We start from the raw sequence: 14,338 nt of genomic DNA on the forward strand, positions 1-14,338 counted from the left end.
ACTTTTGTTAAAGACTAATTTTGCTAGTAGAATTAAGTCAGGGTCGGGCTTAGTTATTTGAGTTCCAGAAGAACACATTTTGATTGTTAATATTTATGAATTCTGGTAATAATTATTTTATAATGTTGTTCTATAGGGTCTTTCAGAAATCTATTTTATCTGAATGATACCTGAATGTATTTGACACGTGTAACTTTTCTGAACCTAAGGTTAAATACTGAAATAGATGCCTCTTATATCTGTAATTGATAATTTCAGAAGTTTTCCATTTTTGTGATTTTCTTGGTATTGGTTTTTGCCTTTAGGTATATAATACTACTACCTCTCTGAGACCTAATAAATACTTAACTCTTCTAGTTTTTCTGTGATTTGCTTTTATATATTTAACATAATCCACCAAGAACTTGTATTGTTAGTTTGCTGATATTGTTGATTAATAAGTCTTTCTTTCCGTATTATTTTGTTGCAATTTCTGTTTCAGACACCATTGAATTCTACCAAATAGTGCAATATATTTCTGAACTTTTTATTTATTTTATTTTATTTTATTTTAAATTCCAGTATAGTTAACATACAGTATTACATTAGTTTCAGGTGTGCAGTATAGTTCCATATATCCCTTGGTGCTCATCACAAGTGCACTCCTTAATTCTATCACCTATTTAACCTGTCCCTTTACTCTCTCCTCTATGGTAACCATCGGCTCTCTAAAATTAAGAGTCTGTTTCTTGGTTTGCCTCTTTCTCATGCTTTCTCTTTTTCTCTTTGTTTTGTTTCTTAAATTCCACATATGAGTGAAATCATCATGTATTTGTCTTTCTCTGACTGACTTATTTTGCTTAGCTTAATACTCTCTAGCTTTATCAACCTTGCTGCAAATGGCAAGATTTCATTCCTTTTTTTTTTTTTTTTTTTTAATGGCTGAGGAATAATCCTTTGCATATATACCACATCTTCTTTATCCATTCATTAGTTGATAGACATTTGGACTCTTTCCATAATTTGGCTATTGTTGATAAAACTGCCATAAATATCACAGTGTATGTATCCCTTGGAATCAGTACTTTTGTATCCTTTGGGGAAAGACCCAGTAGTGCAACTGCTGGATCATAGTGTAGTTCTATTTTTAACTTTCTGAGGAACTTCTATACTGTTTTCCAGAGTGGCTGCACCAGTTTGCATACCCACTAACAGTACATAAGCGTTCCTTTTTCTCCACACCCTCGCCAACACCTTTTGTTTCTTGTATTGTTGATTTTAGCCATTCTGACAGGTGTGAGGTGATATCTCATTGTAGTTTTGATTTGCATTTCCCTGATGATTTGTGATGAACATCTTTTCATGTGTCTGTTGGTCATCTGGATGTCTTCTTTGGAGAAATGTCTTTTCATGTCTTCTGCCTATTTTTAAAAAATGTTTATGTATTTATTTTGAGATGGGAGAGGAGCAGAGAGAGATTGAATCCCAAGCAGGCTCCATGCTGTCTGCTCAGAGCCTGACATGGGGCTCAAACTCACAAACCGTGAGATCATGACCTGAGCTGAAATCAGGAGTTGGACACTTAACTGACTGAGCTACCCTGGCACCCTTCTGCCTATTTTTAAATTGGATTATTTGTTCTTTGGGTGTTGAGTTTTAGAGTTCTTTATAATTTTTGGAAACTAACCTTTTTTTGGGTATGTCATTTGTAAATACCTTCTCTCATTCCATAGGTTGCCTTTTAGTTTTGTTGAGTGTTTCCTTTGGGGTGCAGAAGCTTTTTATTTTGATATAGTCCAATAGTTTATTTTTGTTTGTGTTTCCTTTGCATCAGGGAAGTTATCTAGAAAAAGTTGCTCTGATCAATGTCAAAGAGGTTACTACCTGTGTTCTCTTCTAGGATTTAAAGTTTCAAGTCTCACATTTAGGGCTTTCATACATTTTGAATTTATTTTTGTGTATGGTGTAAGAAAGAGGTTGTTTCATTGTTTTGAATGTGGCTGTCCAGTTTTCCCAACACCATTTATTGAAAAGGCTGTCCTTTTCCCATTGGTTATTCTTGCATTAACCATATAATGTGGTTTTTTCTGGGTTTTTTATTCTGTTTCATTGATCTATGTGTCTGTTTTTGTGCCAGTACCATAACTGTTTTGATCACTGCAGCTTTGTAGTATAACTTTAAGTCTAGAATTGTGATGCCTCCAGCTTTGCTTTTCTTTTTCAAGAATGCTTTGGCTAATTGGGATCTTTTGTGCTTCTGTACAAATTTTAGGATTGTTTGTTCTAGCTCTGAAAAATGCTATTGGTATTTTAATGAGGATTGCATTATGTGTAGATTGCTTTGGGTAGTATAGGCATTTTAACAATATTTGTTTTTCCAATCCATGAACATGGAATATCTTTCCATTTCTTTGTGTCATCTTCAATTTCTTTCATCATTGTTTTAGTTTTCAGAGTGCAGATCTTTCACCTGTTTGGTTAGTTTATTCCTAGGTATTTTATTATTTTTGGTGCAGTTGTAAATGGGATTTTTTTCTTAATTTGTCTTTCTGCTGCTTCATTATTGATGTATAGAAATGCAATGGATTTCTGCACATTGGTTTTATAGCCTATGATTTCACTAAAGTCATTTATTAATTTTAGTAGTTTTGGTGAAGTCTTTAGGGTTCTCTATATATTTCTTAACTGTATTTTCTGTTCCATTCATTCATATATGTTTTATACCAGTTTGTGTTATTTTAATGTTCTTTAGTTCATTTATTATTATTTTTCATATTGGTACCCTTTTATTGCTTCTGTTTTAAGATATTATTTATTATTTTCATCTATTTAGTGTTCCATATGAATCTAAAATCCATTGGTTAGGTTTAAAGAAAAGAATTTTCACTGAAGTGTTTATTATGATTCTATTATATCAATTAATCAGTAGATTTATAGTATATCCTTCCCTGCAATTTTGTATATCTGGTCACTTGTTGGTTATTAACTAATTTCCTAACTCAACTCACCTATAAGTGATTTACTATGAAAATGAGCTTGAAAAAGCCCTCTGGAGATTCTGATAGGCAAAAACATTTCAATTAATTTAGTCTATACCTAAAAACTAAACTATCTGGTATTTTCCCCTTTGGTGATTTTTAAAAAATTTAACTGAGTATTGGGAAGATCCAAAAGCAAATGTCATATGGCCTCTGTTAATAGATAGCCTATAGTGTCTACTTTGAGCTGTTAATTGTTTAATATAAAAAACAGAGTTATGAGATTTTTGACCAAGATTTTAAAGTCAAATTTACATAGGGTTTATTGCATTTTTTAATTGAGGTGTAATAAGCATATAACATTATATTAACATTTTTAATTTTAGTACTTTAATTGTCACTGTTCTCTTACTTGTTTTTGTATTTAGTCTTTCTGTTGACGTTTCTTCTCCTGATTTGTTTGGAAGTATCCATGAAGACTTCAGTTTGACTTCTGTAAGTAAGATGATAAATAGAAAGCTAAACATATCATTTTAAAACTATATAATGACTTACAAATCAGCCTAAATTACTTTGATTACTATTGTATAACTGCTATAATATATTGCTCTATACTTTGGGACTGGTTTTTTGTGAAAATTTTAGTAAAAACATAATTTTATATGTATTCCACACTTAAAAACTCTTTAGCCAAAGTTGTAACTTAAGTAATTCCATCTACTCCTGCATCATGCAGGTTTGTGACTGTGAAAATACATGCCCTAGTGGTTCCCTGGTGTGTGAAAGTTGCAGAGGAAGCAGAAGAAAAGGGCCCATTTCCCCATACTCTTCCCCTTTAATCAGAGAAGCTCTGATTCCTAATAGTTTCTAGTAGTATTTCATTTGAACATAAAGTTCCATAGCAAAAACAAAATTATACTACCTTTTATATATATATATACATACATACACACACACACACACACACTTAGATTGGTTTTCAACATATATATGTATTTAGGGATGATTCACACACATACTTTATTACATGTATAAATTCAGGTCTTGAAATCCAAACCCATCTATCTTTTTTTTTTTTTTTTTCAATTCTAAACCCATCCATCTTAAAAAAAATAACTCCCTCTGGTTTGTCATTTGCTTGAAGGATGTGGTTGTGTATATGTATATATGTATGTGTATCTCTCAAGAAAGAAAACATATGACCAAAATTTCCTGCCCTATATCATTCCCACAAACACTATATTTATTTATTCATTCATTTATTACACACTATAAGTGTGAATTCCTAAATAAGAAATTTGTTATATTAGGAGAGATTAAAAATTTTGTTTGGGACCAGATGTACTGAATGAGTGACATTCAAGGAGAGATATTTAGTGGGTGATTAGATATACTTGCCTGGACCCCAAGAGAGAAATCTAGATACAGATTTGTGAATTAGTAATTTACACTTGACCCTTGAGCATATGGGGACTAGGGACACCAATGCCCTGTTCAGTCGAAAATCCATGTATAACTTTTGACTTCCCTAAAACTTAACTACAAATAGTTACTGTTGAGTGAAAATCTTAACAATAACAGTCAATTAACACATATTTTGTGTTATTACTATATGCTGTATTACAATAAAGTAAGCTAGAGAAAAAAATGTTAATAAAATCATAAGGAAGAGAAAATTACTTTATAATACTGTGCTGTGTTTACCTCGAAAAAAATTTGCATGTAAGTGGACCACTGCAGTTCAAACCTGTGTTGTTCAAGGGTCAACTGTATAAGCAAGATAAGACCTGGGAGTGGATGAGTATACTGTGAAAACTACTAGTAGAATGAGAGGAGGGCCAAATGTATAAAATTAATATAATATATAAAAATAATTTGGAACATACTAGTATTTATGAGATGACCAGAAGCAGAGAGCCTCAAAGTTTTCTGAAAAAGAATAATAGAGAAAAAGAAGAAAATCCAGATGGAGCAGTGTTCTTGAGATAGAAAAGCGTGTTTAACCAAAGAATATTTAACAGTATTGCAGACTGATGGAGGATTAGGTGGGGTCAAATGAAAACTAGAGCCTTGTGGGCTTGACAGTTAGTTGGTCATGTGTGACTGTAGAGGAAACATATCAGTGGATTGCTAATGGGCCATTTGTATGCACTGGGTCAAGATCCAGTAGGAGCTGAGGAAGTTGATGTAGTGAGTTTAAACCATTTTTTCCACTGTGAACATAGAAAGAAGACTAGAGAAGGACACAGGCTGGAAGAAAGAGCTAAATTGAGAAGGGCCTTGTGAGTTATTGGGCCAGCTGTGCTTTTTTCTCTGTCCTTTAGAACAAGCCTAATTTCTACATGACAATCTTTCCAGTGTTTGAAAACAGTTGTTGTGTGGGCTTGGAATCTTCCTTTTTCTTGGTTAAGACCCTAAATCATTTAGGCATTTCCTAGTTAATATGGCAGTGGTTTTCCTATTAGTCTATTTCTGTCCTTTTTCAAGGGTGGAGTATAGGACTCTGATGTGACCCTGGTAACTGGGAAGCAGCCAGAACTACACCTTATGTTAACACCTCTATTGACTCCTATTGAGTTTACTGTCAGCCAAACTCCAGGTGTTTCATACTTGATTCTGCTAATCAAGGGCCTTGTCGCTCCCATTTTGCTCCCAAAATTATTCATTTGGTACCAAATTCAGTTCCTGTTTTGCTACATTTGGATGATCTCTCATTAGATTTGGTACAGATTATCAAGATCTTCTTAGGGTCTTGTTCTGTTATCCAGCAGAGAAGCAGTTATGGTAAGGAAGAGGTCTAGGTTTGCCTGGTCTTTTTACTAACTGAAGAATCTTGAACATGTCATTGAGGTTGTCTAGTTTTCTCCTGGACAAAATTGGGATGGTAATGCCTACATCTGAGAGATTCTGTGAAAAATAATTGAAATAATGCATAAAGCCATAGCCTAATTAGCAAGTACTACCTTTGATAGATTGAGTTGTTATTTTCAAACATACATATTCATCTAAATTGTTAATAAGCTTTTAATTTGTCATCCAAGTTTAAGAATTTGATTATTTGTGGTGTTCAGTTCCTCCCACTTTCACTTCTTATGATTGGTTAGATGTGAGAAGAAAAATACGCTTACCAAGAGTAAGACTTCAAATCACTCAAATTATTTTTCCATTTTGGGGGAAGAACCATGCAAATTACAAGGAGAAAAATTAAGAGAGTTAATTAACCAGGCAAAGAAGATGTGGCAGGCTTAGGGGTCTATTAGATAAGGCTAATATTTGGGGGGGAAGACTCTTGAAGGGAAAGGTAATTGAGGATTGATCTTATAACTGAAAAACCAGTTGAGATTTTTACAGAGCAGAGCATGTTTAGAGCAGCTGATGAAACTTTACGCTTACTTTATTTCATGTTCTTTATGAGGACCCCATAATGGTAACACCAGGCATGGAGCAAGAGGGAATATACCCCTCCCCAAGTGTGGCCTGAGTGCCTATGCAGGGCTGTTTACTACATTCTTTCTGATTCTTACTTGCCATTTATACACAAAATGTGGAGGAGTGGTATATATACCATAACCCTGTTTTCCTTGTTTTATAATTTATTTCCCATCCACAGATTCATTCAAGACCACTAACAACCTTTCATTTCTTTGAAGGCATTTAATAACTCCTTGCCCTTCAGTTATATTTGTTGAATAGGCCAAATTCAGCTAGCAATAAATATAGTAATATTTTAAATAAAGAAATCTAGAAAGTTTTAAAATTTTTGATGGAGCTAAATGAAATTATTGGGAGATATAGCTATGCTTGACATTTGAGTTCAGAGTGTACCTCAAAAAACAGGGATATATTTATTTTCCATATCTATTATATTGTTTTTTCCTCACATTTATTATATTGACTTTAACATTAGTTATAGACAAAACAGTAAGTAAAATATGGCTGAAAATTTTTCCTGGAAAAGTACTTTTGCCTTAGTGTTTAGTTAAGGGATCTTCAATCAAGGCTCTAAATTACTCAAAATTGTTCTAGAGAATGCTCTGACACTGAGGGACCATGGGAAAGTGTTCTTGGTGAGCCATAACAGCAGTGACAAATGCCATTCCTGGAATTTTGTTTACAAAAATAGTTCTTCTGAATTGTAAAGTGATGTTTATTCATCAGCCTTGAGGTCTGGTAATTTTGATAAGAAATTACCTTAAAGTGGCTAGAACCCTGGAGAGTATAGAATATGAGGCTTTAGCCCTCTTCATGACTGTTACTGTGGGAGAGTTCTTAGCTCCTGTCCCATCCCTCCCCATAAGGAGGGAAACTGTTCTACATAAAAACATCTATGAAGGCCCAGTTTTTGAAGGAGCCCATAGTATGGATAGCATTGTAATTCTCTCTCAAGTTATGAAAAATTTATAAATTATTTTCTATTAGTTTATGCATTTTTTGTAATTATTTTAAAATACCCCTTTTTATAGCATTTTTTGGTACAAAAAATGTTAGGTAGAATAACCAACAAAGTAGAACCCCTTTCATAAGAACAACAGCTTACTAGCTAACTGTTTTTCCATATAGCTATTAAATTTCAAAGGCAGCATTATTTGACTCTTTAGTGTATTATGTAATAACAAGCAGTTAGTAGAATTATAGAATTGTATTGTTTTTCTTTATATTATTATTGGGAAAGAAGGAACCATGGAAAGTAAAACATTGAATATTGACATTGTAATTACATTATTGAATTATAAGAGAGTATAATTAAATTTAATAAGTGCTAACTCTCAATTTGTTACTATAAAGATAATTTTCTAAATATTTGTTTTGCTTTTAGGAACAGAGACTTTTGATAGTCCTAAGTAACTGCTGCTACCTAGAACGTCACACCTTCCTAAACATAGCAGAACATTTTGAAAAGCACAACTTCCAGGGAATAGAAAAAATAACACAGGTAAATAAATTATGTTAAATTGAACAGGTTGGTGGTTTTATCAATTTAGTTTCCAAACTATTTTCCTAGCACCCTTTCTCTTTTGGTTTTCCTAAACTTTTCTCTCCTGATCCTCCCCACATCCATATTCCTTCCCCATCTTCACTCCACCCTGACTTTGAATGATTCCTGTCCTTAAAACTCACCTTGAATTGTTAATATTCTCTTCTTTTCTCTAGATCAGAGCTTTCTCAAGGTGAAAACTGATTTACTCCCCACCTAACCTGCTCAAAGTAAGGGAAGGAAATAGGAAAGAAAGGTTTCAAACCGAAATCTTTAAGAATCATCTCGTATTTGTCTCCTTTTAGGTTAAAGCTTTTACTTTAGAGCCAACAGCAAACTCCCTGAGCCTGCAGAAAAATCTTTTCCTGCTTATACACACCTCTTCTTCCTTTCCCCCTTTCCAAATGACCACAATGATGCTTTTGCTTTTTACTACTTAAGCATGGGTACAGGTGCACAAGCACAGAGACACACACAGACACAGATACACACAACACGAGCCTGGCTTACAACTGCTTTAGGATGCTTAATAACTTACCTGAAAAATAACATGCTTTCTACTCTCCAATCCATGGATGTAGCAAAGTCGGACAAAAATGAGTCCTGTATAAATCCATGGAGTAGGGGTTTTTTTTGGATATTATACTTTGTTGTTGATATTTTTCAAGTAAGCAGAAAAGGAAAAAAATGAAGTAACCTTGTTATTAAAGGTTGGTTGGTTCTTGGGCAAAGATTTATCAGATTTCTAAGTAAAACGAAGAACCATTTTTACAGTTTTCTCGGTGCAAAAAATAAGAAAGATAATGATCTTGTTAATCTTATAATCAAAAAGTACTTGTGATGGATTGCATGCTTTTTATAAGTGATAGTTCCATTTTGTGAACTAGAAATGGATTTTTTTTTTCTTCAAAGAATGAAAATGTCAAAGTGGGTGGCTCTGTCTTGTTTTCCTGCCTTTTTGTAAAGATTAATCATCCTGATGAGAAATGTTGTGACTTAAGGTTGTAGGGTCAAATGTTGAGTTTATTTCCAGAAATTTTTGTGTTGAGAATTGCAAGATGCTCTCTTGCAGCAAAGAATTAGTATTTGTAGAAAGTGGGCACTTTGCTTTTGTGCAGTAACAATAGTGACACAAATATATTTATTGAACAGTTTTTTGATCATTTAAAAATACATAAAATGATTAGGACTTGCATATAACAGAAGCAGTAAGCTTGGTTTTCTTTAGGTTTTTACAAAGTTATGAGTAGTAATTGTTGCTTCAGTTTGTGTAATAAAGAAATAGAATGAAATTGACATGCCTTTGATATCCTTCCTAGTCTTGATATCATTTTGAAATCAAGGTAATATGTTATTGGATCTGGGGGTACAGCTTAGGATAAATGATGGGCTATATTTCACACTCAGAATTAGGATTTTTTTTAATCATTGACATTGAATATTTTGAAATCATTAATTGTATATTAAATGAATAGGCAGTAAACTAGATTTAGATGATAGTAGATGTGCTGATTTTGTTTATTATGAGTGAATCCATTAATTTCATGATGCCAACCAAGTAAAATATATTTCTTGCATTAATGGAAAAACACTGCCAAGTTCCATTGTTTTACGTAGTTCCCTTCTCAAATGACAACTCTAGAGGCAAAGATCCCAGCGAAGCTATGGGGCACATTGTTTACACAAATAGTTTGTTATCCATGTTGTCACTCTGTTTCTGCTCTTGGAAATAACAGTGCATTATGGACTTCTAATTTAGTGTCACAAGACATTAGACATTCTCTCAGATCTCCTTCCAGAAAGGATTGGTGGTTTACTGAGGGTCTTCTAGGCATATTTCCTTCTGCTTTCTTATTAGTACTTCTACCAGTAGAAGCGTGAAAATGTCCAGTTGTTAATTCCCTTCATCTTGATCCTCCTCTTCAAAAGCGGAATTAATTTTAATATAGAAACAGTACACTAATAACTATATGTTTCAGGAGTTTGTTAAAATTTAATGATCAATGATCATTTAAAACTGGAATGATTTCATATAGACATTTTTTTAGTGCAAATAACTCTGTGAAGTAATTAAGGAAAATATTAACTCTGTTTTTTTTTTCATATGGAAATATGCTTAGAGATGTTCATGACTTGACCTGTAAGTAGTAGGGCAAAGCAGAACCTAAAATTAAGTATTCTAATTCTGAATCCAGAATGCTTTCTGGTCCAGTACCATACATCTTAAAATAAAAAACAAAATTGTTCCCATGAAAATAAACCAAATAGGACATTAAGTCAGTTGGCTAATGTATATTGTTTTGGACTTTATGAAACAACATTAAATGGTAATTCATCAGATCAGTGTATCAAACTCATCCTATAGGTTACCTCTTTTATAATAAGCCCTATTATAAGCCTTAAATGGACTTTGTGCTGTTGGATCCCAAATGGCAAGTTCCAGCAGTGAGTGTCTTGTCATTTGCATGCACTTCCATTCGCATTGCCAATTCCATTTTGCTTTATTGTAATCCTTGAAAATGTGTTTTCCCAGGCATACATTTTCTCCTGCTTATAAAAGTAAGATCAATCATTATTTTTAACAAGGAGAAATACTGGTGCACCTGGGTGGCTCAGTCAATTGAGTGTCTGACTCTTGATTTTGGCTCAGATCATAATCTTGAGGTTATGGGATCAAGCCCCATCTTGGGCTCTGTGCTGAGAGTGAAGCCTGCTTAAGATTCTCCCTCTCCCTCTCCCTCTCCCTCTCCCTCTCCCTCTCCCTCTCCCTCTCCCTCTCCCTCTCCCTCTCCCTCTCCCTCTCCCTCTCCCTCTCCCTCTCCCTCTCCCTCTCCCTCTCCCTCTCCCTCTCCCTCTCCCTCTCCCTTTCCATGTCCCTGTCTCTCTGTCTCTCTCTCTGCCCCCCCTCCACTTGCGTGTGCATGCTCTCTCTCCCAAAATAAATAAATAAACATTTTTTAAAAATATATACTGAAAAGTCTAAAAAATTTAATTATCTATAATACCCCAAGATAAACACTGTTGTGTTTTAGTATATCTAGTAATAGTAAGCAGTACTTTATATATGTAATAAAATATGAAACATTTTTCTGAATTCAGTTTGTATTGAATATATCTTTTTCTGTTGACTATTCTGTTGTGAAGACCTTTATTAAATAGGTAGATGTGAATTTTATGTCTTAACGATAGTTAATGTGGATGTACCATTTTTTTTTTTAAATTGTTTCCTAGTGGGAACCTTAAGGTTATTTTTATTGTTGTGACTGAGAGGTAAAGATAATCTTTGATGACATGTTTTATTACTTTCTCAAAACTGATTCCTAGAAGTGGAATTAGAGCTCCAAAGACCCTTGGTAAATATTACCAGGTTGCTTTTCAGCAGCTGGTTTTATCACATTTTGGTCATCATTGCTGATGCTAATATTTTCATTTGATAGATAAAAATACTCTTTCATGGTATTTTAATTTGCATGCTTTCCCTATTTGGTAGTTTAACACTTTTTGATATGTTCATTGTTGATATTCTAGTAGAGTTCATTTTAAAGGTACTTACAGGGGCTCCTGGGTGGCTCAGTCTGTTGAGTCTCTGACTTCAGCTCAGGTCATGATCTCATGGTTCGTGGGTTCAAGCCCCGCATTGGGCTCTGTGCTGACAGCTCAGAGCCTGGAGCCTGCTTCGATTATGTGTCTGCTTCTGTCTTCCCCTCGCCTGCTCACACACACACACACACTCTCTCTCTCTCTCAAAAATAAATAAACATTTTTAAAAAATTAAACAAACAAACATACTTACAAGGTTAAAGAAATACAGTTTTTCAAACCAAATTTGCTGTAAGTCATTAACTCTTGAGACCTTTGAGAACAGACGACCAGAACTATATGGTTAATAAATTTTAGCACATAATTGTGGTAGCTGTAATTACATAATTCCAAAGAATTTTTTTTCTTACATAAAATGCTATTTTAACCTGTTCCAGTCTTTAAAAAGTGAACTTCTAATTTAGAGTTTGTATAGTTGCAGATTTTTGACTGACTTGGGACTGTAGTCATTAAACAAGTTGGGCATTAAATTCTTTTTTTTTTTTTTTTTTTGGCATTAAATTCTTGAATGATGTTTTATTTTATGCACCTAAATCTCTTTCAGAAATTCTGACATGGTGGGTGGGGAGAGGGCAGCTTCTTTTGTTCACATGTCTAGAAAGATCCTTTACATACAGCAATCAGTTTTAAAGATTTTTGTATCACTTGAACCATACATACCATATTTTATATATTTGATAATTTTTTAGCTTAATTGTATATAATTCTCAAGTTTCATTGAAGCCATTTGAATTCAATATATTTTGTGAATGACTATAGTTTTGTGTCCTCATTATATTATCTCTTTATATTTTGTTTCTCTCATTTCTTCTCCTGCTAAGTTTTGTTTAGAGGCTATTTTTATATAATAAGTTAGTTGTAAATTAATAGATTAGAGACAGGAATTATAAGTTGATCAGATGTGTCCCTGTCTACTACATACGAAAGGTGATTTTTGACATTATTTAACTGCCTCAAGTTCTTTTATAAATGGTAAGGGAAAAATGAAACAGACATAAAGAGATAATAGTAATGACACAAGAACCTCGTAATTTATAAAGTAAAATATTGCTTCCCCAATACAGAAAGTAAATCAGAAAAGCTTTTCCAAAGCAAGGAAGGATATTAGATTTCACATAGAAGTAGTTGCTTTGGAGATGAGAGAAAGACTAAGTCTCTTTGGAAAGTTGGCAATAAGTAAGACTGTTGGTCATCAGTTGGATAGGGTGTGGGGTCCTAAATCAAAAACCTTAAACCTAAGCAGGTACAATTCAACAACCTAGACAGTTATCTTTTATCATTCCTGTACTGTTTCTGTTCTCTTGGCTTGTGCTTGTTTCCTCTTCACACTCTGTACCTTTTCCTTAGAGCTCATTTATTCCCACCACTTCATTTATCACTGATGCCCATGAGTCCCAAATGTATATCTTTTTTTTTATTTTATTTTTTAAAATTTACATCCAAATTAGCATATAGCGCAACAGTGATTTCAGGAGTAGATTCCTTAATGCCCCTTAACCATTAAGCCCATCCCCCCTCCCACAACCCCTCCAGTAACCCTCAGTTTGTTTTCCATATTTATGAGTCTCTTCTGTTTTGTCTCCCTCCCTGTTTTCATATTATTTTTGTTTCCCTTCCCTTATGTTCATCTGTTTTGTCTCTTAAAGTCCTCATATGAGTGAAGTCATGATTTTTGTCTTTCTCTGACTGACTAATTTCGCTTAGCATAATACCCTCCAGTTCCATCCATATAGTTGCAAGTAAAATTTCATTCTTTTTGATTGCCGAGTAATACTCCATTGTATATATATACCACATCTTCTTTATCCATTCATCCATCGATGGACATTTGGGCTCTTTCCATACTTTGACTATTGTTGATAGTGCTGCTATAAACATGGGGGTGCATGTGTCCCTTCAAAACAGCACACCTGTATCCCTTGGATAAATGCCTAGTAGTGCAATTGCTGGGTCATAGGGTAGTTCTATTTTTAGTTTTTTGAGGAACCTCCATACTGTTTTCCAGAGTGGCTGCACCAGCTTGCATTCCTACCCAATCTATATCTTTAGCTTGCATTTCATTCCTGGGCTGCAGATCTGTTTCCTGTCAGACATCATCACTAAAGTTGCCACTGCGATTTCAGATCAACTTACCCAAACCAAAAACTTATTTCTCTTTCTTCCTCCAGATCAGCTTTTCTTTATGTGTTTTCTGCCTTAGTAGTCATTGAGTCAGCAAGCCAGAGTCTTAGGAATTGTTCTTGACTCAACCATCATCCAAATCTGTCTCTACCTCCCTAATTTGTTCTTCTGTCCACAACCAGCTCTTTTTCATCATCTGATCATTGTGCTGTTGCAGAAACCTACCTTCTAAGTGCTTTGCTTATGCTCTAAATTTCACTCTTTAACTCATTATCTATGGACTTTCTTGAATGGGTTTTCAGAAATACAGATCTGATTATATTGTTCTTCCTCCTTGCCTTATGTTCATCTCCTCATTGACTGAGGAATAAAACATAAACTCCTTAGGCTGCTGTTCATATTGTTTTAATCTGGCCCCTCTTACCTCTTTCTCTCATGCCATTCATCTCCTGTATTCCAGTACCTAAAACCTAGCACAATACCCAATTTCCAAATTGGGAGGGGTGGACAGCAGTTAGTTTCTACTCTGGGAAGTAATTTTCTCTTTGTTAGAGATTTCTAGCCACTCATCTTTCCTTGAGTATTTCATATGATTTTTTTCGGCTCATTCATTCCTTCAGCTAACATTCATTCAACATCAGCTTTTACCAGGTTCTATTTTAAGAATATATACCTATAGCCTGTA

At 34.1% G+C, this 14,338-nt stretch overlaps 1 protein-coding gene across 5 annotated transcripts in view; it reads left to right on the forward strand.

The window, feature by feature from the left end:
* The window catches only part of EXOC2 (exocyst complex component 2), a 279,312-nt gene that overhangs the window by 165,628 nt on the left and 99,346 nt on the right, over positions 1–14,338 (forward strand). For all 5 annotated transcript variants that reach the window (XM_042985868.1, XM_007073170.3, XM_042985869.1 and 2 more), the window contains 2 exons: positions 3,386–3,452; positions 7,774–7,890. In XM_042985868.1, the coding sequence (XP_042841802.1) occupies positions 3,386–3,452; positions 7,774–7,890 (184 nt within the window). The remainder of the gene's footprint in view (positions 1–3,385; positions 3,453–7,773; positions 7,891–14,338) is intronic.

The sequence above is a fragment of the Panthera tigris genome, chromosome B2, assembly GCF_018350195.1.
Source record: "Panthera tigris isolate Pti1 chromosome B2, P.tigris_Pti1_mat1.1, whole genome shotgun sequence".
In the NCBI taxonomy this organism is placed as follows: domain Eukaryota; kingdom Metazoa; phylum Chordata; class Mammalia; order Carnivora; family Felidae; genus Panthera; species Panthera tigris.